Here is a 25,051-nt window from a genome sequence, read left to right as displayed (position 1 = left end):
GGGGGGGGGGGGGGGGCAGTGAACAAAGATGCGATTGGTGGGTAGGACGAGTGGGCGGAGTCTGGCAGGCAACATCACGGGATGTCGAACGAGCTCGAGAGCACACCCCAAACAAAATAACACAGAACATCACATAACACAGCGTCCACTCCAGAATTACTACTGAGACAGGATTAACTAACATGTGATCACCATGGGAGTGTCTCCAGCTGTATATTTTCTGTCTCTGACTGTTAACCATCATCAAAAACATGATTCAAGTTTTGTAAATTATAATCATTATGTGTCCAAGCCCAATATGTACACTGCCAGTCAAACCATTAAAGCACCATTTATTATTAACCTGTAAGCAAAAGAAATAGAACACATTTGTCTTACGGTTATGCGATCTAGCCACAGTTTATTTTTAATTTAATGTTTTGGGCTTTTTTTGCCTTTAATTGGATAGTGACAAAGCTGAAGATTAATGGGACAAGGGGGAGAGAGAGGGGGGATGACACTCAGCAAAGCGCCACAGGTTGGATTCGAACTCAGCCTTTCGCTGCCAGCTGTACCAGCTGAGCTATCCCAGCGTCCCACAGTCTATCCATTTTTATATATAATATATAATAATATAAGCTGAGCTGGTGGACCTTTTCAAGCAATCATTAAGACTCTCTTTACAACATGCAAGCTTGTTAATTAATATGTCAACAATCAGAGTTTTAGCAGGCACATTCAGCTCAAAAACTGAGAAAAGAAATCACACTATTATTATGCGGAAGAATAAGAAAGGTCCTTATCTTAACGGGAAAAGTGCCAAGAAACATGACGTGTCTGTTGTTTACACTATCGACAGACCTAGAATGACTACTAAATGAAAAACTTACTTGTTAAGGGCTTTCTGTGTGTGAAAGAGAAGGCTATATACAGGAAGTCAAGGTTTACTTCAAATGTGTAGAGAAGAGTTTTGGAGCTAGGGCTAGAGGGTTAAAGCCTTTATTAATGCATTACAACAGAGTTCATTGGACTTTAAAAACATAAATAAAAAACATAGATAAAAATGTCTTGTGGACATGTTTGGGATTTGTAGTTTATCAGGCCTTCGACTTTACATTTTAGTCATTTCCAATGTAATAGAAAACAATTCCCATTTTGCTTCCTGCATTTTTGTGTAGCCCAGAAATCCTAGCCTGGTGTAAAACATTTGACTGGAAGTATACACATGATACGATGGCTGAATGATCTCCTTGTAATGTCCCCTTTCAGTAAAGACATTTATGATTTTAAATTACATGATGTTCCTCTGCTACAGTGAGTTTTTGGAGTGGAGTCAGTGTAAACAAGTGTTGCTGCTCTCATAGCTGAGGTGGAAGACATGCAGAAAAACACTGTGACCACTCAAGCAAGCGTTATTATTATATTATCAAAACTCTGACTGCAGATAACCACAACCACACCTAATAAAACGCAGACTCAGTTACCACCAGTTTTTGCAAATTGTGCAAACCACACTGTGACGACTCGAGGTGTCTGGGTAATTTCAGCGCCTGGCTCCGACATAAATCAAAAAGTCAACTAGGTTATTAAGAGAATTTTTTGCGGCAAGTCTCGAGAGATTTCTCAAGAGAGACAGAGTGTTACATATTTCCTCAAAAATGCAACTGAAGTTACCCAGAGAGATTTTCTGTGCTGTGAATCACACCTCTACTGAAAATCTTACCACATATATAATACCTCATTATCCTCTGAGTGCAGTATCTCAGCTACCTCATTGTCCTCTTCAGTGGCATTTCTGACTGTCATAAACTTGTAATCTACATAATCATCCTTGGGTACCTCTTCAGGCTCCTCTGATATTACTGCATCCTGCTCAACCTCCGAATTTGTTGACTTGGCCTGGTTTGAACTCTCACTGACTACTGAATGTGTTTCTTCTTCAGCGAGTTCCTATGAAAAGGGTTTATAGCAGTTCTTTGAAAGAAAGATCAGTGAGCGACTCGAGGATTGTGCATTAAGAAGTCGATAAATCAATGACCATACCTTGTTTTGAATTTTAGGTTCTTCAGTTGATTCCTACAGAAACAAGCATCACATTTGTAGGGACTGTGAGCTACAAATAAATACAATAAATGGCTCAAATAAATAAGCAAGAATAAGCAGGGGACTCACCTGTTCTCTCAAGTAAGACCTCCTCGGTTTGTCCTCCAACACCTCCACTTTCTGCTCCTCCTCTTCATCTACACCCTCCTCTGGTTCCTCTTCACCCTCAGGAGCAGCCTCTTCTTCCTCCCTCGGCTCCTCTTGCTCCTTCTCCTCTCTCCTTGAGCGGTATGTCTCCGTCTTCTCCTCTTCATCCTCATTGTCACGGTAGCGACCCCGACGCCAGGAGGATGGCCTCTCCTCTTCTGCACTGTCTTTCTCCGTGGCGACGCTGTCGTTGCCCTCGGTCGCAGTGGGGTCCAGCTGCCTCTGTCTCTCCAGCGCCTCCTTCATGCGTCTCAGCCGTCTCTCCTCGCGCTTGGCCATGCGCTCCTGCAGGGCTTGGTCATCGTCGTCTCCACCACCTCCTCCGTAGGAGCTGCTCACAGTCTCTGTCACACTAGGGGGAGAGAGAGGAGACAAACATTTCACTGTGTGCTCTTTTGTTAATGAGGAAGAAGCATTGAGGCCGGAGCAACAGACGTCAGCTGTTAATAAAACGTGGGCAGGGAAACTGAATGCATAATTCTATCTCCTGTGACCACTGAGACGCCCTTGATCGAGACCTATAACCCCTAACAGCTTTATAATTTAGAGGCAGGAGACATTTAGGTGGTCAGATTTGGCTGAGAACAGTTAATATGCAGCAGGGATATGCTGAATGAGCATAAGATAAGGACAAGACAAAAAAGGCAAAATTGACCGACTTGGGACTAGATCTCCAACATGACACACAATAAAAAATGACAGAAAAGACAAAATTCCTGAAACTCAACAAAAGCAGATGCACAGTAAGCCTTCTTGAATAATCAACTGACTGACTGTGACTTACACTGGTCACTGTTGCCAAAGAAACGGGTTAAAAGAGCACCAGTGTGACCAAACTTTCTTTGGGTTGCAAAAAATACAAAAATGAAATACAGTGAAAGGAAATCAAAGTTTACAGAGAGTGGCTGCCACGTTATTGTCGGCTCTATAGCCAGTATGTGCAGTATGCTGGCTATTGGCTGCACTGACATGTCTTCACCACAGATATTCTTTTAAAATAAACCATTGGTCAGGCATTAAAATAAACAGAAAATCAGTAAGATTCTCGTGGATTTCAGGTCTGGAGTTCATTTTTTATCCTTGACTAATAGTTTGACAATAGCTCTTGTGTCAGTCAGATAGCAGCTATACCTACAGAGTCTACAGCCACGCTAGCAGCTCTGCTGTAGGCGCAGCTGGGCTTTGAGCTAAATGCTAACATCAGCATGCTATCATGCTCACAATAACAACTATAACATGCGATGTTGATGTAGCGGGTATAATTTTTACCATGTTCACCATCATGCACATGTAAGCATGCTAACATCTGCTAATTGGTAGTAAACGTACAGCTGAGGCTGATGGGAATATTGGACGGACCTGATGATGTCGCTAGATAGATACACAGAGGATCATCAAAGTTACTGCCGTTCACCCTGAGGGGAACATGAATATCTAGGCCTAATTCTGTTGCAATCGATCCAACCGTTGCAGAGATATTTCACCTTAAAACATAAACGTGAACCTCATGTTGGTGCTAGGAGAAAAGTCAAAGAATTACCAAAGTTAGTAGGACTAATCCTCTGGGGAACACGAATGTCTGTTAACAATATCATGCAATCTAACCAATAGTTGTTATTATATAATTGTGGACCACTACCGACTGTCTAGCTGATTGACCACATGGCTGAAAACGATGTATTTATTATATATCGTTTTCAGAAAACCAAATACCAACTGCATGTCCTTCCACCTCGCCCCTGATAGCATGACTCATAATATTCTGACCTAAAAGTCTGGCAAACATTATCCTTGCATCTACACAATCAACAATGGCTAGTCAACACTAGGTTCTGTCTCAGCATCCTCCTGCACAATCCCCCTGTTGTTTGACTGGCCCAGGATGTACCTCTGAGCTCATAGAGAGGAAACATTCATGACCACAAAGCAGTGTCTGTGCTGCTAGATGTCAGAGCAACCCACCACTTCCACTGTGGCCAAGACGATTGATCTCACAGTCTTAAACTGCACAGAAATGGGTATTTGGCCCCTTTGTTCCTGTGTGTCAGTCTTTTTGATGGATAGGTATGAGATCATAAGTTGGTTGTCATATTGACAGCTGGGAATGGGTAGAAAGTGGAGTTCAGTTCTTGCATGGGTTGAAAAGAAATAATGGTATGAAAAAAGCCACTACTGAATTCCATCATTCAACACCTGACAGTATTGCAATATTATGTCAGTTTAGCCACCATAACTAGGCAGAGCAAGCTGCCAAGTTTAAGATTTCTCTGCATTTTAAAATTGGTGGACATGTGGCTTCAGTAACCGCAATACTCTACAGATTGTGGAGGATGATGTCTTTTTAAAAAAAAACCTAAACCCAAAACACAAGAGCAAAAGATGTAAAGAATGGATTAAAAAGTGTGTTTATCTGCTCTAATGTAAGATGCAAATGTTAGCACGTCCGGCTAAGTAGCTTACTACTTATAGTAGTTAACATGCCAATGAGTATGGAGCCACCACAACAACATGGAGCACCACAACTGCCAAAATCAAAAATAAATAAATTACCGATTAGATCCATTAACAGGCCATTAAATGCACACACACACACACACACACACAAATGAATAAATATAGTAATGAATTAGTTTATAAAATACGACAAAATTTGAAATTTATTTTCTAATTTGCTTCTGTATTTATTCACCTTTGTATTAATTCCCCTATTTATTTACTTTACCATTTAATTTTCTATTTATTCATCAATTTATACTTTCGTACTTATTTCTGAATTATCTTCCCTTTGCATTTTCACTCCTATTTACCCAAACCATCTATTTATATTTTTTCTTTGTGACATGTGGTCAACTTTTTGCTTACTGGTGATCAACATCAGCGTGCAAGGATTGACTTACCTCGCTCCCACCACACACACTGGCCACTGAGACACTGTTGTACCGAGGTGATTAAACATTACAGCGGCTCTGAGCAGGACTCTGATGTGGATCATATTTTATGGAGAAAACATTTTCTGGTTTTCCCTCTGATGTGCTCCGACTGCTCTGCCTCAACTCTTGTGATTTACGAACATTACATCTGTTGTGTAGTATTTCCCCGCTGTGTGGAAGCTACCAGATTTTAGGGGTATTAATGTTAGCATCTGTCCTGTTCTTCCTCCTCTTGCTCCTCTCTTAGATTTGGGGAAGTTTACATTCCAGCAACCCCAGCCAATGTTTCCTGAGATACCTGTGATGTTACATTAGCCAGACACATCGGTTCATTTCCATCTTTTCCTGTAATCTTAGAAGTGAAAACATAATGTCTGAAAATACGAAGCTATACAAAGCTATGTATTTAAGCTAAGCAGCCAAACAAGGTCATATTAGAAAAAAATAAGTCTGAATTTCTCTTTTATCATGAGTGCAGCTATCGAGTGCATATTTAAAACAACTTTATAGAGTGTTCATTGTAAAACGAGTCAGAAACATTAAAAAGTCAGCTGGAGAGCAAATATTCAACCAACTTATGGCACTAACCGTAGCTACGTAGCAACAGCTAATAATATTTACCAGAAATAGTTATATCAAGCAGCACAACTGCATTACAGCTTGCCAGCTAGAAATGAAAATGCTTCCTATAATTGTGCTGTGCATGAACACAAAGTTTGACATACAGTGGAACAGTAACTGAGAGCTTTGCTGAGTTTTATGATTTTAAGATTGAAAGTGGACACTCCCACTTCCCAGAAGTCTTTAAAATATCTGCAACCCTACAATATGCTGTATTCTTCTTACAGCAGAGGTTGTGAAAGAATTTTTGGTGGCATTTTTCTGAGTTGTCCTGACATTTTTCACACAGAAAAGGGACTCAACGTTGATTATATATTGATGAAGTACAACCCCTTTAACTGGGCAGGATGACATGACAGTGACAGTTTTTTCTCACTCTCTCCTGTTTCTCTTGAGTCTCTTCAGCTGGACTAAAAATTAGGAGCTAAGCCGCTGATATATTTGTCACAGACAGAACCAGTGTTGCTATATATGTGTCACCTGTGGCTGTTGGTCATGACCAGACTGTCCGGTTGTCCACTGGACTCTTCACTCTCCCTGCTCATCAGCCTCTCCTGGCGTGCCCTGCGCCTCCTCTCGCGGGCTGCCTCCTCCTCATCATCATCATTCCTTGCCAACCTAAGGGAGAAAAAAAAAGAAGAAGGAGAAAGGGTGAGGCAACAAAGAGAGACATTTTCAACCCTTCATTTCCTTCTCCCCTTCCTCAATTTAGCTTCATGGTAAGAAACTTCCAAGTGAACGATTCTTTAAATTGGACTGTAATCACAGCGACCAAACCTGGAGGATTTGTCCAGAGTTTTTTTATTTTTTATTCTCTCCTATCAAGCTGACCTGTCAGCTGTGCAACAACCAATACTTCTTATCGAGGCTGCAGTTTTCACGAGCTGATAAAAACTCTGTCTGGAGACATGGCTTGGCTGCGGATAAGAGAGAGCCAGAGAAACTGTGCTTGTACTCTGTTCAGTGTTGGAACAGAGAAAACTGAAGAGGTGTGTGCTTATGAGTGAGTAAAACAACCACTTGCCTTATAAGTTATTATTTCTACAAGGAATTTAATACCACAAAAAAAGAAATCAAATTTTTTAACAAACTGAAATTAAAATATCTCTTGTGTAACTAAGATATTCCTTCTTAGATAATGCCTCTTATTTGAATGCGATTCTTTACACAAGCTCACTTTCACCCTTTAATATTTTAACAGTGTGACACAGTTCCCTTTTGGTGGTGTTTTCTTACTACTACGCATAACTGGTCAAGCATGCAACAGATAAAGCAAGGTCAAGTCAGGTCATGTCTAAAATATTATGTAAAAATCTTTTTTTTTTTCTTTTTACATTTACACAAGACAAGTGCTTCTTTCTTGTCTCTAAATGTTGCCCTGCCATTAACAGGGATAAATCACACAAAAAACAATGCCAAGATCTACAAAACGCCCATATCCTTAATAGAGCAAAATCCAAAGCAGACATGCAGTGGATTATGTATGTCTTTATTAAATGCAGTGGTTTAAGTAAAGGGTGCGGCTGCATGCAATCATCAACACAACTCCATTGTTCACAATCTAGTTGGCTAGTGAGCTACTGTATATTTATGTGCTTAAATTTGATTGAAAGCTACAAGTTGAGGCCTTTCTCTGGGGCCGGTCCAAAGTTGTTCTGAGAATTTCAGGAAATCTAACTGAAATAGAAGTAGACAGGTTGAGAGAAAGAGGCTACACCCAAAAAGTAAATTTGACGCCGTACTAAAAATTAAAGCATTATAAACTGAGAAGTGCAATACTACCAAAGGCAGAATTTCCCCAAATCAGTTCCTAAACTGCTTTGTTTCTGGCTACCTGACATCTCTGAACCCTGCTCCATGCTTGATCTGTGTTGCCCTGACTGACCTTTACACTCCCACTGCTTACCACATGCCCAGCTACCTAACATCACAGCGCAGCCTTTGAGGTCAACCAGCGAAGCGTGCTATTGCATGTTAATTGCAACATGTGTGGTGAGCCGAGCTAAAGCTGCTTGGGTTTATGTTTTAGGTTTTACAGCTTGTGAACAACAGTTTCCTTCTTCCTTTCCTTCCCCTCGGCTGTTCCCCACGCCTCCCGTTTCTTTCTCTCAGATGAGGAATGTTGTCATAACAGAACCGATGAATCTGTTAACGCCCAAGCTGGGCCTATAGGGAGGGTGACATCAGTGACGTCAGGCAATGCTTTGCACATGTGCATGTGTGTGTGCTTAATTCCGACAACTCAGCATCCTTAAATGTAAAAAAAAGTCTATTCCAAATTTGTTTTATTATATAATGGTAAACCCTAAAATGTAGCATAACAAAGCACAAGTAGAGAAGAGTCATAAAGTCAACAAACTGACCGGATTGAGTGGCATCTAGCGGTGTACTCGCTGATTGCGATGCCCTCGCCTCACCCTCTCATTCTGTGTAGGAGAAACTACGGTGGCCACGAAGCTAAGGGCAACAGTTGTTTTGTTTGCCCGTTCAAAGCTACTGTAGAAACAAGGCGGTTCAAGATGGTGGACTCCCTAGAAAAAGACCCGCTCACTCTGTAGACTCCAAGAAACGGCGTATTTTAAGCAAAGAAAAAAAAACAATTCTTATTATCAGGGGATTATAGACTAATGACAACATACCTATGGATATTGTATTCCATTTCTGCTCATAGATCCTCCTGAATGTTCCACACTGCGCCTTTAAGTTTGCAAACATTAGCTAACATTAGCCAGAATTAGTTAATGGTCATACCAGACCAAGCAAGGCTGTAGCAAAAACCCCTGTGAGTAAGTGAGCAAGGGTGTGTTTTATTGCTTAAGAATTCAACTATTATTTGTAAGAGGAAGAATGTGTTATTTAGTCTTTCAAAAGTTAAACAGTCTTGCTTTAAATAATTATTTTTTTCAACAAATCTTAGTTTTTCTCAAATTCTCATTCATATTCTGTCAACTTCAATTAAGTTCCCCTGCAGTCAAAAGTATATTAACTCTTATTTAAAATGTCAGAGTGATATGTTGTTTTTGTTATAAAAAAAACTTGCGAAACTACTGCCTTAACTCCCAAAGGACTGCGCCATCCCAGAAACAGCACCAAATGTCATGAGAAAGAGAAAACGTCAACAGCTAAAAATGGAACAAAAGAGTCCTTGGTGGCGGTGACGACGACAATCTCAGGGTTAAAGATTCCTCAGTAGGAGAGAAGAATAAACTCCTAAAAGCTGAATTAGCATTCCTGTCAATCACAGCCTTGGCTAGAGACGCATACACACAACCAAAGCCCTGATTTAATATCCCCTTCTCCTTACCTTGGCCCCAAACTCTATCAGCGTACTGACACAGAAATATGGGGAGAGGTGGAAGGGGAAGGGGAAAAAAAGGAGAGAAAAAGAAAAAGCAAGTAAAATGGAGAGCTAGGATAAAGAGAAGTGGGATATGAAAAACGGGAAAGGAAAGGGCGTGCACAATAATGGAAAAAGTAGTAATCTGCAGATTTTATCATATATGACACCTTTTCCTGCACAGAATCATGTGTAGCCGCGGTCATAAACTCAGGTATGAGCTTCTGTCAGAATATATGCAACCGATGCCCTTTTCTTGGGTGGCCGAGTACAATATGTAAGGAAAGTACACTTGTGACTGATAGCTAATATGGACCCTACTCACTTAGTTTCACACGTGGCAGCTATGATGCAGCTGAAGAGGAAATAAAAGGTCTTGTTACACATGTGCATGAATTCCTCATTTTCCTCCGTTTTTTTTCACATGCAACATAGTACAGTAAAGCTGATTTAAGCAAGATTTTGCACTCACAAAGCAACTGTCTGCACAGGCACACAAAACATTGCCATCAGCGAGCCTATTAGGGAGAAATATGTCCAAATATTTTCTTTACAGCGAAATATCTCAGAAATGTCAGTGAAAACAATTTGGGAAAAGCCCATGAGAAAAGACTTCTTCACCCCTCCTCAAGAGGAGAGGGAGACAGGGCAGGGAGGGAGAAGAATAAAGAGGAAGATAGAAAAGAAAAGCTGCTGTGAATGGAGGGGAGGGGAGGAAGGGATGGAGAGAGAGAGAGAGAGAGAGAGGGAAAGAGGGTGGGGGCTCTGCTTACGCTGTCAGAAATGCTGACCCATTCCCACGCTGGCCTCTCTGGACTATTTCTCTTCCTACCGCTGGCCCAAAGAACCACAACGTACCCCGTCTGTCTCTCTTCCCCACCCTGCTCTCTGCTGGGCCAGCTCCAAGAATACACTATGTTAGCGGTGATAGAATTCCCCTAGACTGCATTTATTCTTGAATCAATGAGGCAGTATAGCATGAATATAAAACTGAAATATAAAAATGTATGCTTCTACTGGAGAGCAAAAGAGGAAGACGAGGCTTAACAAAAAATCCACAACAATGGCTGAACTCCTTTCCAAGCTGATGTGGTAAGTTAGAAGTTGACATACGTGGCTCAACCTCTCCCTCCCTATCACTTTATCTGTACGATGATGCAGGACCGGGTCATGTTCGGAGCGGTCCATTCACCCAGGACAGGGATTGTTTGGCATGGCTCATTCACGGAGGATGGGTGTTATTTCCTCGGCTCTTCCTGGTCTCTCGGTGGGAGGGGCCAGCACAGATGTTAAGAATGAAGAGGAGGAAGAGGAGGATGGTGGAGAGAGAGAAAGAGGAATTCAGTGCAGGAGGTTGTACATTCTAAAATGTAAGTGGAAGAACAGGATCAAAAAAGAGAAGCAAGGGGGAGATGAGAAGAAGGAAAATGTAAACGTAAGAGGAGAAAGAGGAGGAGATTTGGATAGAGTGAGAAAAAAGAGGGGAAGAATAAGGAGAAGCATGGGTTGAAAATGAAACCGGAAAAAGATGAGGAAAAGGACAAGGGCAAGGGGGGGATGAGAAGGAGAGGAAAGACAATGACACCCAGGGGAGAATAAGAAAGAAGGATGAGGAGGACTGGTATATGACAAGAAAGGAGGAGCAGGAGGAGGGGACAGAGGGAAATGGCAAAAATAAACACTTCCAAAAAAGGACATTAAAGAAGAAATACAAAGTCTTTTCTAAACTCAACATCGCACATATAACCAAACCCTAAATAGGTTACATTCAACACACAGGAACATTTGGGGATTATTCGCTTTTTTTGCTGAGAGTTAGACGAGAAATATGAAGCTACAGCCAAGAGACGGTTAGCTTAGCATAAAGACTGAAAGAAGGGGATTTAAACAGCACAAAAACCAAAGTGGTGATTATACTGGAGGTCATGGGAGGGACTATTTTGTCTTGGCCAGGTGCAGTAAATACAGCGGTATTAAACTTCTTATCTAACTCCCAGCAAGCAGTCGAAGTACACCTTTAATTGTTTACCATACACCAGTGATGACTCACTATTGTGGTCGTGCAGAATTTCTATCTATGTGCAATGTATACATATTCTGTTGAGGCTAAGCCTGGGACAATGACCTGCTCCAGCTGCATTTACTTTTTTTTTGTAAACTATGCATACTATCACTGTTATAAAAGATTACAAAAGACTATTTTTAGCCAAAGCAGATAGGCTCTGGTCACTAAATTGACTGGGAAAATTCCACATCCATGAGCTCTATTCGGGGGAAAAAAGAGCAGTTGAGACATTCCTGGGTGACAGTGTTTCATTGAACAGAAACGTACAGGAACATTGATGAGCAGCATGATAGTGTGAGAAACTTCAGCAGAGCAGAAAACTATGTGTGTGTGCGTGCGTGTGTGTGGCTTTACTAAATACAACTACAAGTGAATTGAAGCCCACTGCGCTCCTCTATGTCAACAATCATATTCTTACAACTATAACTGAGGCTGATGTAAGACAGAACAGGGAAGTCTTGGCTGTTCTTCCTCCACACACACACACACACACACACACACACACTTGTACACATGCACTAACTTGTAGTTTTTGTCAAACCTGATACCGATCCAAACTCACATTCTCACTAAAGCGAACACCAACATGGTTAACTGACTGCATGCACTCATCCTAACCTGTATGCACACACACTAACATGCACATGATAGCACGTGCACACCCCAGGATGAGCACAGTTACACAGACTATGGGACACACACACACACACACACAAAAGACATTTCACAAGCACACACAGTCCCTCACACACAGACAATCTCACTGTTCCAGCATGTAGGAAACAGCTCATGGAGACCTGGCCAGTAAACACTTATAATAGCCAGGAATTTGGCATTCCTACAGCCGTTATTATATGGTCCCACACTCTCCCTGCGCTCTCCGTCTTCTCACAGCATGCTCAGTAATGGTTGAATGGAAGCAAGCCAATAAGACAACATGTGGTTTTGACTAGTCCAACCAAGAGGGGCATGTAAATATTGATTGTTTCAATATATTGGCAGAAATGGAAACAATGTAGAGATGTAATCTTTTATCAATAACAGGAGCGGCATGTCGCCTGCCAGCTGAAATTATTGCTGCTCGGACCAAATAAACAGTCATGAACAAACTCCCGCCGAGCTGAAAATGTAAATGTCGAAGGCGCTTACGACTCCTACTCTTTTTCGCTCTTGGTCCATTTCTCTCTCAGTCAGTCATTCCTCATCTCTTCCCACTGTCGGCTCTTCTTAGTCTACAGTTTCTGCCAAATTCCATCTTCTCCATGTAACATAAACACTCCAAAACTGCATAAATAATTCGAGCAGCAGGGGGTTTATCGGGGGTTCTAAGCCATGAAACATAACAACAGTATTAACCTTTACTTCTATCGGCTATTTAGAGTGCATCTGGGGAAATGAGGCATAAACGTCTAAAAGATGTAAAAGCGAAAAGATGCCAAGAAGGGGAACATAGCATAACTGTTACACAATGTCAAAATGTACAGGATCTTTATGATACCAAAGGCTGTAGATAAAGTAGCTACGGAAGTAGTAATGTGTTTGAGTAAGTTGGTCATATTTCATTAGTTTACCACACTTCCTGGAATTACTGGCGATATAGGGCGATAGCAATAATGATATTATTGTTGAAGATAATAGCTTGTTAATACAAAAACAAACAAATTTTTTTTTTTAAAGGATCCCTTAAATTAGATTATTAAAGTTGCACTAAGCAATATTTATTTGTATTAGCAATAGATCAAATGACTGTGTGACTCTGAAGTTCTCCTTAGCTCAACAGAGCGTTTTAGCGTCTTTTAGCTCACTGTTTTGGTTTTAGTTCTCTGCTCCCATTGACTTAAGTTCTGTTTCAATTAAAAAAAAAGGTCTGATAAACTCAACAAGGAGGGCAGACACAATTAACAACTATCAAGTTAGCAAATAGTATTTAGCAGCTAAAGAGTTTAAGAGCTATTTCCCTCAAGGGTGGTGGAGACTAAAACAGAGGTAAAAGCAGACAACATTCAGTATACTAGGCATTTCTGCATTGCAGTTGCTTGTTGCCGACATGCCAATACCATAAATCTTTGATAAGCTATTGAGCTATGCTTTTGGCCATGTAGATGTATCAGTCTGACTTGATTCACTACCTAAAATAACTAAGTTCAATTTCATATAAACCTAGCACCATTCATACAACACACGCAAGCTGGCAGGCACTTTATTTTGTAATGCCTGGATAAATGGCTTAACCCTGAGTTTTATTACCTAGTGTATGTCCTTCACCATTGTGGATGATGTGCACTGTTTTGCAGACTTTCCTTTATACGAGAAATGCTATTTTACCTTGAGCAAACGGCCTTGTTCATGGCTTAAAGTAAATGCTACTCACGTATTTTTTTGTGTCATAAAAAAGAATTATCAGACAGAAACATCTATGTATTCAGCAGTGGTCAGACCTATGTCAAGGTGTTTTTCATCGGTGATGGAGTAACTGGCTCTAATAAAACTCTTCTCACAGATACATCAAACAGGCAAGTGACCTTGGCCAGTATCTGCATCCACATCACCCTCATCCTTAATTGGAAGAGCTGTAGCACAGATGAAGAGACTTTTGTGAAAAGACCCAATGAAATACCTCCTTGGCACACTGTGTATCAAGTTCTCACAATGAAACTACCTTTTTACTATTTTTGATTACTGCACTTGGCGTGTTACCACTCTCTCAATTTGTTGAAATGAACACTAGTTTAATCAATTTCTTCCATTGAATCAAAGAGAGTTCACAAGGCCACAGTATCTGGGAGAGAAAATTGGAAAGAGGGAGGGAGGGCATGATTGAACATTCCCACTTAAAGGTCATCACATTGCTTATCAGACTTCTTATCAAGCTTTTTTTCTTGTAGCCTGGGTCGGGAGGCCAATATTTGCTGAGTAATGTTTTTAAAGACCTAGAGGAGGGTCTAAGCTATTAAAGCTGGCTCCCTCCAGTTCCAACTTGGCATGAACATCAGAGGAGGTGCACTGTGCATTGACAATGAGAGCTCAATACACAACACAGGCTGCTCCCTCAGCTTCACACAACCTGGGTACTAAGATCTTCGGTGACAGCAGCGTAGCTGCCTCTGGACTGCAGGCGTTCTGTGGCTTCAACTGCAAATGAAGCCATTGTGGAGGACTGACTTTTTAAACACTTTCTGCTTTGCAAGGGAATTAGCTGGAAAATCCTGGAGTACTAATCTGCAGACGAGAACGAAAGACAACCAAATGAGTCTCACCGTTCGGCCTCCAGGCGCATCTCCTCCCGCTTCTGCCTCCTCAGCTCCCGGCGCCGCTCAAAGTCCATTTCCTCCATGATTGTGCCCTGAGGGATGACATCAGCAAACACAGACATGTTCATTTACTCAATTTCAGGAAGGAAGAGAGGAAAGGAAGATGGAAACACATTAATTTTAGTGTCCTGAGAGGGCAGAAATACAGGTTCACCAGTCAAACAAAGTTTTCATTTTTTTGACATCTGGTTATCAAAGTACCGTATTATAATCCTAAAGATTCTAAATCTAACCCTGTTTTTATGTGGCAAAACATGCGGTGGCTTTTATTGTGAAGCAGGAAACACATTGTATTTGTGACCACAGTTAGTGCAAACAGCAATCATTCATCAAAACTGCATCCACAAAACAAGATGGTCATTTTGGGTGTTTTTTCACCAGCGTTTCAGCATTTTTTCAAGGAACAAGAACAGTTGAGTAGCTGCTCAAACAGTGTTTGCTGTCGTATTTAAACTTGCTGTTACCACCTGTAAACACGGCTGTCGCCAAATCCACCGGGACTTAAATCTTAAGGATTATCACTTCAGTACAATCCATCCTTCTACACACAATACTGACCAGAAGTGTGACAAAAGCTTGGCTGAAACCTATGCCCACAAACTTTGTGTGGAAAAAACAGAGGAATGAGGCAGAAAGAAAGAAGAGCAGAGACAGAAAGAGAGAGGAAGGAGAAGCCAAGACAGGATGTTAACTCAATCAGTTAAAAGCAACCCTCACTAAAAATACCCCGCTAGGGTACGTGACAGGCTGTGCAGTGAGGACCGAGACCACCCAGGAGCTGCTGAGCCTCCCATCATACATCTACGTATCCCCGCTAAACCACCAGCAACATCTACTGTACACCGGAGCAGAGTAAACAGACGCTAGCTGAGCACTTGAGGGGAAAAAGACGAAGGTGCATGACAGCACGCGGAATAAAGAGACAGCACTGAATAAAGTCATATTTAAATATGTTATCCTTTGTGGTGATACAACATAAGTAGGAACGCAACTGTGACAGAAAATAAGATGCTTTAAAGTGCAGTAGGACAAAGGAAGAACTGGGACTGTCATACCTTGAATTAGCCTTCAAACAGTGTGTTTCCCTTCACACCATACCAGCTTTTGACAATGCCCTCTCCAAGCAGAGACACAATGCAACGTCTGGTAATAGTCTCCCACAGTCCGGCCTCAGCTGACAGAAAAAGCAAATGCCTGTTCCTTCCCCTCCCTGCTAGTTGTCCCTCCCTCCATCCCTCAGTGACCTCCTTCCTTCTTTCCCTCAGTCTTACCCCCCCCACTCCCTCCTCCTCCTCCTCCTCCTCCTCTCCCTATCTCTACTGCTAGCATTTCCTGTGTTGTTTACCTACATGTGAGAGCTTGGCCAAACTCTGTTCTAGGACATGACTCTGCACTTGAGATCAGCTTCCTGTGTGTTATAAGCATGTTTCCTGCCTGCTTTTGCTTTAATCTGCAGTCGCATACAAGAGGGTGGGGCGGGATGGACATCTGTATATGAGTATGCACGCAGGCATGTAGGTGCGACATCACAGCATTTGTGTGCATGCTTTAACACTCACATGCATACTCATGAGCACACACAGATGTCCCCATAGGCAGGAACACACAAAGACAGGAGGGAAAGGATAAAAGAAACCATGACTCCAAGGGACCCTCCTAACCTTCACCCTCCCACTGCGTCTCGTCTCCCCTCCCGTGAGCGTGTAGAGTAAACACACAGCCTGGTCTCCCCGCTATTACACTGTAAATGCCTCTGTGACTCAGAGGAGGGAGAGATATTTTAAATACTGCAAAAATGCACTCTCTATGTTTAGATGCGCGCTTAGTGTCATTTGTGAAATGGGGGGGGAGGCAATTGGCACTTGGTTGTGGGGCTATTCATACAACCGTAATTAAGACAAAATGAGAGCAATAACTAAAACCGACAAGGCCTCCAAACATCACCAGTCTAATCACATACTTCCTAGAACCAGCGACGCCAAGGGAGACAAAGTTATTAGTAACGCAAGCACGGCAGCATATAAATTTGGAGCTATTGTTGCAAATAATGCATGATTTATGCAGCTGAGAAGACTGTCTTCATTCAGTGTTCAGTTTTGTATAAAAATTAGTTATAGATCATTTAAAAAGACGTCTTCAAAATAAAAGGTTTGTCAACAAAATTATCACGGAGTGGATCATATACACAATATTCGACACGAATGACAAACCTGAGAGTTATATTTTCCAAGTTGATATATGCTACATTCATGATGTATGAATAGAGCTGGTCAATGAATGCGAGACTGAATGCAGCACAGTCACATTGTCTTGTCTCCACATGGGAGAGTACCAGGCGTAGGACAGAAGAGGAAGCCTGTGGCTTGTAGAAAAGGCCCTCAGTGCGACGTAGAAATGTAACTGTTGTGTATATCACTGAAGAGACCACCCACACTTTGCAAAAGCTAACAGAGGCAGAAACGAGAGAAAGGCAGCATTCCATAAAGTTGAGCAACCTGGAGTCACAAGTTTGTGACTTTTTCAGACTTTTTACAAGTTCAGCTCGTCCTAGCCCGTCCAGTGTAAAACCTCTTCCTCCTTCCTTCGCTGCATCTGTCCATTTATTCCACCATTTATCTCGAAAACCTGCATCCATCCATCCCACCCTCTCTCTATTTTCTCTCGTCCTCCCCCCCTTTCTCTTTCCCTGTCTGCCGCAGCCTTCTACAATGGCTATAATGACACATTTACCAGTCAAATTACTACCTGTCGAGACTGCCAGACCTTGGCACCGAACCCAGAGTCTAAGTGCCAGCCTTTTAAAAAGCCTTAAAAGCCAAGTTGATATTATCCTGACAGCCACTGGGATTACGCCACTTTATAATGCCTCTATCCTCTCACGAAGTCTTGAGTTAAAAGCACCAAAACAATGGGCCCCTATCGGCCAGACGAGGCACAAAGTAGATGCATAAGTCTGGGAGTAAAGCTGAAGAATAAGTATGGGCCAGCAGCATCTATTTTTGGATTTGGTGAAATGTTCCTAACGCTAGCTTTGCATTCTGTGACTGAGACAAGAAGACTGCAGCTTTTGGGCCTGATTTGTTCCTGTGATACTCAGAGCAACTATCCCCTCGCAACCTTTAGACAAACACATTAATGTCTACATTATGGTTATGGAGCTATGCGAGGAATGCTCCTATTTAACCTCTGATTTTAGCAGAGGGGACTTGAAAGAGCCTCTAAATTAGTCATTCACATGCCAGTCAAGAAAAAAAACAAAAACCCTCCTCCTTTGGATCTTTTATGTGTGCAGTGACTCTTTTGGTTGTTGAATAAAGGGAATTAATGTGAAGATAAACAAGTAAAAACTAGTTTAGTGCAAGTTATGTGCTTGCCAGCTGTGAGGTTGGCAAATAAAGAAACAATGGTGACTTGTTACAGCTGGTGGTTAAAAGGCTGAAATAGTCACCCACAGCTTCAAGTTTAAAAAAACAACAACTTTACGACTGTTAAAAAAACTAAATCCAGTCTTTCATGCTGACATAACCTGTTACATACTTGAATCGAACATGCTGGAACATGTTACAACAATCATTTATTGGCTAGCATTAGCATTAGCTCTGGGAGGCTAACCACAGCAGTTCGAAAATCATAATGACCATGCTAGTATGCTAATGTTTAAGAGGTGTAATGTTTACCATGTTCACCGTGTTATTTTAGCATGTTAGCATTCTAAAATGTCATAATTAGCACTGGAAAAAAAAATGTCCGAGGCTGATTCATTTGCGGGTACTTGGTCGCAAACTAAAAACTGGAGTTTCTAGTCTCTCTACTCTTTTCATCTAAATGACAAGGGAAAGAATGGGAAAAATCTACCGGTGCCAACACAAGCCACAGTCTGCAGTTACCATATATGTCCACATACCCTAAAAAAAGGAACAGTGCATTNCTCTTGGCCTCCAGAGGACCACACTGTTCTCTTAAGAGAGGAGAGGAGAGGAGGAGTTACATGACCAGCAGCTATGGAGTCACAGCTGTGCAGGTGTCCAGGTGGAGAGAGGTATTCCAGTAATCTGGAATGTGAAAGCAACACTGGCACAAAGCCTGGCCTTTCTAGTCTTTCCATCAATGGAAGAAAATATTTTGTCCACCTGCTACAGTGGTTGGTATGTTGCGGAACTCATGAACCGCTTCTACTCTTTTACCAGGAGTATGAACTACCTTTGAGATAACACAAGAGACCGATTCAAGTGCTATAGTTCAATGTGCTCTGACTGCTGTAAAATGATTACATGAAAATAAATAATGTCAAATATTATTGCGATAATAGCGAACAGGTTATACATAAGAGAATATCATGGAGGAAAAAGCAGCCGGATTTCAGTATTTTGACATCAGCCGTCTTCACCTATCAATACTTAGGCTGCCAGACTCAAAATGTAGGGCTTCTAGTCAAAAGTTGAAGCGGATCAAAATACAATTGTCTCCACATTCTGACAAAATTGAGGCTTTTATTGTGACAGCAGGATTGCCTGTCTGCAAACACTGTCATGGGTCTGCCAGACTAACTTGACACATGTGAATCACCTCACTTTCACAACAAAAATGACTGCCACAAAACCTCCCTCTGTCTGCTAATAGTCACCTTAAAAGATACTCTGTGGAGTTTTCCTGAAAACAAAGTTCTGTTTACATTCTGTTTTTTTTGTATCCATGAGACCCAAATAATGTGTCGTATTCTGACTATTTGCATTGTTAGCATCCATGTTTGCTAGCTTCCCAGGCTTTTGCAGCTGTCTTCATGGCGTGTTACCACCAAAATGTGTCAGTGAAATAGCGAGAAACTGGAAAAAAAATGTATTGTTCCACCGTGTGCTCATGCATGTATATCATGAATGTATTTTGAAAAAGCTGGATAAAAGAGCTAACCATTCAAACTTGCTGCCATTAAGCCCCAGTGGCTAGCCAAGTTAACAGTAACAAATTGCTAACAAAGTCAATTTTTACGCTTTGTAATTTCTTTGAACCACAAAGATTTAATAGGTCTAAACCTTTCTCATAGCATGGAAAGAAATAAATGTATGTGTGGTAGGTCCTTTAAATGTAAAGTGTATGGGCTGTGCAATGGCAACTATCCCTGGGATAAAACAATCAAAACGTAGCTCCATAGCTCTACTAGTAGTCAAAAACTTGCCTTTAATGTTGGGGTCAGTTTGTTTCACCAAAGAACAGCCATGCTCCATATTTTTTCTCCCACTGGAAGGTATAGTATTGCACTAAAGCACATCATTAAATAATCCATGTTGGAGCATTCAAGTAGGAGTTAACTGACACAGCGGGAATTTAACCACTAACCCTGACATGCTCCTCCATGTAGCTATATGACAACCTCCTGTAAATTGTCCATTTATGGAAGTATAGGATGCTAACTTGACAGGATGAACATACTTAATTGTACATAGGCCAAAAGAGGGGAGAAAACGAGGGAGACAGAGGTCGGTCCGGTCTAAGCTACGATATACTTTAAGTATTTTGGCAAAGTAAGACTGATCATTTTATGATTATTTTATCACACAGATAAAGCTCCTGTAGTAAAATGGGGAGGAAGAGAGAAATAAAGGGAGAGAGAGAGAGAGATACTGCATGCCTGTAGGTAATGCACACTAACAGCTGTTTTGGCTGAGGCTCTAGGGACAGTTTGAGTTGGGTAAACCTAACGTTTTCTGCAGGGGTAAGGAGTCCCCGGAGACAAGTCTGACAGGGCAGTTAAAATATGTGCAGCCTGTGTGTGAGGGTGTGTGCATCCCAATAAACAGTATTTAACAAAAAAGACTTATATTTGTGTATGTGTGTATATGTGTGTGTGTGTTTATGTAAAGTGTCTGCGGATGTGTACGGAGGGAAGCGCACATGAATGATTGCATGCTTTTTGCGTGCACTTTAAATGGGTGTAAGCACACGCCTTTACTACTGTAATACTGAAAATACGTGAGGCCACCGCCAGTATCGCATGTGTGTGTTTATGTACAGTACAATGTGCGTACATGTGTGATATCCATCACCACCTACAGTGCTGTGTTTGGAAAGCTGGCCCTGTGGTTGTGGTTCTCCGTGCTATGTGTTCTCCTCTCACACATCCAGGCAGCATTAACACGTTTACAGTCCCAGGATGCGGAGCGGCTGTGGATGAGCATTCATAAATTCACTGGAGGTTTTTTGGCACAACGAGGCCAAGAATTTCTTTCCATCTCCGCCTGTCCCTCTCTCAGCTTCATCTGTCATCTATAGTCTCTTTCTCTGTCTGCCTCTTTGAGCCTGACCGATAGATTGGTGGACTGGTATTATTGACCAATACTTTATAGCATCGTGCGAAATTTCGTTTGACAGTTTGAACTTGGAAAACAATTAAATATTCAATCTGTAATGATCTTTTTGAATATAAAATTCACAGTGCATGAGACCATCAGGATGACCCTTTGCAGTAAACCAGACATTGTTGCAAGAGTGAATAATAATGACACAAGACAAATGATAAATGACACCACAGATGGAAAAATCGAGTATAAAGATAAGGCTGTTTGTTGACTTTGTAAAAGGCATGCCAATTCTGAACCGTAGTCCAGGTTTAGGCTACGTGGGCAAATGAATGTTTGTTATAATTTGTGATGTAAAAAAGTGATAGCTATAGTATATAAGTAACAAAAATTCATGTTTATTTAATGTTTATGTTCATCTTTTTATAGTTTGTTATACATCAGTTTTAAGTTCATAGGATGCATTTTCTTGTCATCATATAGTATGTCGTTTTAGGTTTTTGATACTATTGGGGTGAGCGAGTACGGCATTACTTGTGTCTGTTCAACCAGCTAAACTCTCTGTATGCGTACTCAAAATGGGCGGGGCTTTAAAATACCCAACTTTTCTTTAAACCTCAAATACTAATATTGGTATTATAAAATCGAGTATCAGTCGCCTGTACTGTCTTTGTCCATGCATTTTTGTTTTTTTTAACTCTCGCCCCTTTTCTCACTGTTTTTATCTCCTCTTGGACCACAATGCAACAGCTGCAGACTATGTGTTCAGCTACGATATTATGAGACTCAGGGTTGGTTGGCTATGAATTAAGTTTAGTACTTGGTTTAATTTTATAGGATTTACCAAGCCCCCGAGCTTCTTTCTGTATCCGTCTGTGTGTGCATCTGCATGCCACAGTGTGAATATCAACCACAACAGATTCTGTTGTCAAAGCCGAGGTCTTCAGCTGCGACTATATATTCTAGGCAACATATGAGGTGGCCAACTGCATCAGACCTCAGCTCAATCTTAATACCATCTGCTTTCCACTCACACTCTACCTCCTCCAAAACAAATTTTTGCAAGTGTGGCTTCGGCTCGAATGAGGAAAAATTTCTTTGAGCATGAGCAGACGTTGTTCATACGCAAACCTGAGAAGCTAATGCCACTGTGGCAAGTGAAATGCGGTGGAATAACTGTGCTTATGGTTTTGATGGTTAAGGGATAGAACGGGCTCGGACGCATTGTCATAAGTGACTTCAGATCTGATGATGAGACACAACCTCCCCTCAAATCGGCCTAATATCTCCTCTGTGCTGACTTTAGCTTTCGGAATAGACGACAAACCAGCGAGGGGAAAATTTCACATCGGTGTAAGGAAAAGACCTGAAGGTTAAAGATGTTGAGTTTCCATTTGGTGAAGAAAAAGGAGACTCCTGCATTCCCAGACAATGGTTCACATTCCGTAACACCTCTCTGTGCCCTGTGAATCATACACACTGAGACAGACTGACTGAGGTTATCTGTTCACACACACAGCCAAGAAAATCTCAATGGAATACCTTGGATGCATTATATTTCACAGGGTGCTAGAAGGCTACACTAAGCACTGCTGGAACTGACCAAGCACTGAATTTATCACAGAATCAGTGACCCTGAAACATTAAGTATTTATGACTAAATATGCAACACTAGAAGTACTAACTTTTCCTTACTATCTTACCTTAGTAGCCCTTTTTCCCAACTGAGCAATGCCCACTTCAAAACAGTGAGAAAAACCAAGAAAAAAACACAAATACAGAAATCTCCTGTGAAATAACCAAAACAGTTCTAATGTTCATGTATGACCCATTGCTCATATTAAGAGGCAAATTAAGAAGGTTTTCAGGGTCTTTAGAGGATAACATGGTTGTAGTTTTGGCCATGATTGTTTTTGGAATAACATTGCATCAAATGCAGAAAGCTGGGAACAAGTCAACATCATTAAAAAGCGGGGCAAACAGGGCAAACAAACCCCCAGGTTAGTTAAAATTATTTGAAAGTGAAAACAAAGGCAGACTTTGAAATTATTACCCAAACTGCTTGTTGTAAAACTCCAATACTAACAACCAATACTGTGTCACTTTTGCTCAACATCAGCCACATTGTCTACGAGTGACAATGGGATAATGGTGAGTGCTAAAACATGGTAGGGCTGTAAGAAAATATAGAATATTATTGTATTGTGAAATGTATTATATATATTTTTGTGATATTGTATCAATTCTCAAAAAAACACTGTAATGATTTTTGTGTTTAGACCTCCAACTGCTGGATAGCAGTGTGGTAAACATGGAGGGCTGTGATGTTGCACATTCCACTGTTCTGGTCACACAAAAAAAAGGTTTCAGATTTTATGCATATGGTGGTGTATTATTTACACAAGTCAACCTTGACCCACCGTACTTGCTATAGCTGTGCATGCACTGTCTTCCTGTAAATGAGATATAATTGGCAACATATTTGGTGTGCTTTCGGTTTCATCTCCAAATAAAGTGGTTCAGATCAGCTTGACTCTTAGCTGGTTTACAGTCTGACCCTCAGACCACTTGTGTTTCTTGCCTTATCGGATTTTGTTGTAGTGATGTCTCCATGTTCCCAGTTCTTAATTACTTATCGCAGCCAATAAAGTTTTTATGGCCGAAACTACAAAATGCAAGCCCCTAAAAACTGGAATTATCCTTTAAAGTACTGTGTAGCTCAGCTGTAACCCTTAGAGCACTGTCTTACTTTCTCAAACAGCTCGCTGTGATACGCTGATGATAACAAACAGCATTTGTTTCAATTATCTTTCAAACTGACAAATCCCTTTTGGAAAGGAAGCTGTAGTTTGATACTTTCTAAACTCTTGTGTTGCCCTGATAAAAACAAATTACTCTCTATGTTGCATTCTTGAATCCTGTGTTTTATTTTCCACTGTCAGCGAGATAACCTCGCTAAACTTTGAGCATACTGTCATCTGTCGTATATTTAGACTATGACTCACTGTTCTTTTAATATTTTCTCATCTCCCAGTCCCACACATGGATGGGAGTTTCGTACTGCTCATCACATTTCAGGCTCCATTAGATCTGAAGGTATTATGACCTTTCCCTTCTGTGGAGAGACAGCTGAAAACACCTGCGCTTCACCAGCCAGCGTTCTCCTTCAGGCTGAGGGTGTGTTTATGTGTCCTTAAACCTCCCGCCTGAAGCTAAGTCACACTTAAATTGCAATAAAAACATTACCCCAACACGTCGTATCCATCATCTGAATCTCACAGCTTTTCGACAGTAGGTTTTAGCCCACAGATGCTCCATTTTAACAGCAAACATATCATCATTATTCTCATTTTTGAGGAGATCTAACTAAATCCAGCTTTAGCAGATTTCAACATTTTATTTGAAGCCCTTCAAAGTTAAACACTGCAATCAGATGATAAATTTGTCAGCTGCTGATCCAATTTACCAAATTAAATAACTGCCCAAGAGGAGTTGATGTAGCAGTTGGCTAAAAAAGAAGGGTTATAAAACACTGTCTTACTTTTAAATGTTGGTTTTAAGAGGGACATGCATTAAAAGTTGCATTCTTGCTGCCCAAATCATAAATAATACTATAAAAATGCAACTTCTTTGTGAAACAGAAGAGAGCAAGCATAATTCCTCTCCAGTCTTTGACTTTTAAAAGGCTTGTGTCCCTTTTAAAAGTGCACTTTCAACACCCACAATCAGGCAGAATTGGAGAAAAAGCATTCCAAAAAGTCGAATCCCACACAAAATAGGGATGTTTGTACGGCATCAAAAGGCTACTGCTCACTGGCGGTGCTCCATATGACCAAATATGGAAAGAAAAAATGCAGCCTTTTCCCGTAACCAAACTGGGAAAAAGAAAAAAAAAAAAAAAAAAAAAAGGGAAGGGTTCTTGCATGCTGTGTGGCCAAGCGAAGATAAGAGCTCTCACACTACTACACAGTGCGCAGAGTTTGGGCTCCCCGCTCTCAAAAAAGGCCATGACTGATGGGTGGATGTTGACCCTGCCCCCGTGACATCTCAGCGGACAACACACAAACACGCACACCTGCACGACTCAGGAGTCATGAAAGAGAGGCGCACCGATCCTTTCACTTCGCTGACATTTCATTTTTAAACACACACAAAAGCTTTCTTCACTTTCACATATGAGCTCTATACCGGAGTCTCAGCAGTGCACTTTGAATCGGAGCCCCCTGGAAGGGAACATTCCTCTCGGTGAAAAAGCAGCCGTCTCG

The 25,051-nt window shown here is 41.2% G+C and overlaps 1 protein-coding gene across 8 annotated transcripts in view; it reads right to left on the bottom strand.

Moving 5' to 3' along the window:
* Positions 1–25,051, bottom strand: part of cald1a (caldesmon 1a) — a 56,585-nt gene that overhangs the window by 15,968 nt on the left and 15,566 nt on the right. For 4 of the 8 annotated variants that reach the window (XR_004797135.1, XM_035673889.1, XM_035673870.1 and 1 more), the window contains 5 exons: positions 14,440–14,525; positions 6,261–6,398; positions 2,152–2,581; positions 2,023–2,055; positions 1,717–1,929 (listed from right to left, as the gene is read on the bottom strand). Coding sequence is in view for 7 of the 8 variants with exons in the window: in XM_035673889.1 (XP_035529782.1) it covers positions 1,717–1,929; positions 2,023–2,055; positions 2,152–2,581; positions 6,261–6,398; positions 14,440–14,516 (891 nt within the window). In the remaining variant the exon portion in view is untranslated. Of the gene's footprint in view, positions 1–1,716; positions 1,930–2,022; positions 2,056–2,151; positions 2,582–6,260; positions 6,399–14,439; positions 14,526–15,548; positions 15,698–25,051 lie in introns of those variants that run through there. The other 4 variants (XM_035673879.1, XM_035673912.1, XM_035673920.1 and 1 more) reach the window with 4 other exon arrangements.

The sequence above is a fragment of the Morone saxatilis genome, unplaced genomic scaffold, assembly GCF_004916995.1.
Source record: "Morone saxatilis isolate NCDOM2014 unplaced genomic scaffold, NCSU_SB_2.0 Contig10, whole genome shotgun sequence".
NCBI lineage: Eukaryota > Metazoa > Chordata > Actinopteri > Moronidae > Morone > Morone saxatilis.
The sequence above is the reverse complement of the archived record's forward strand: the minus strand, read 5'-3'. Positions and strand labels throughout refer to the sequence as shown.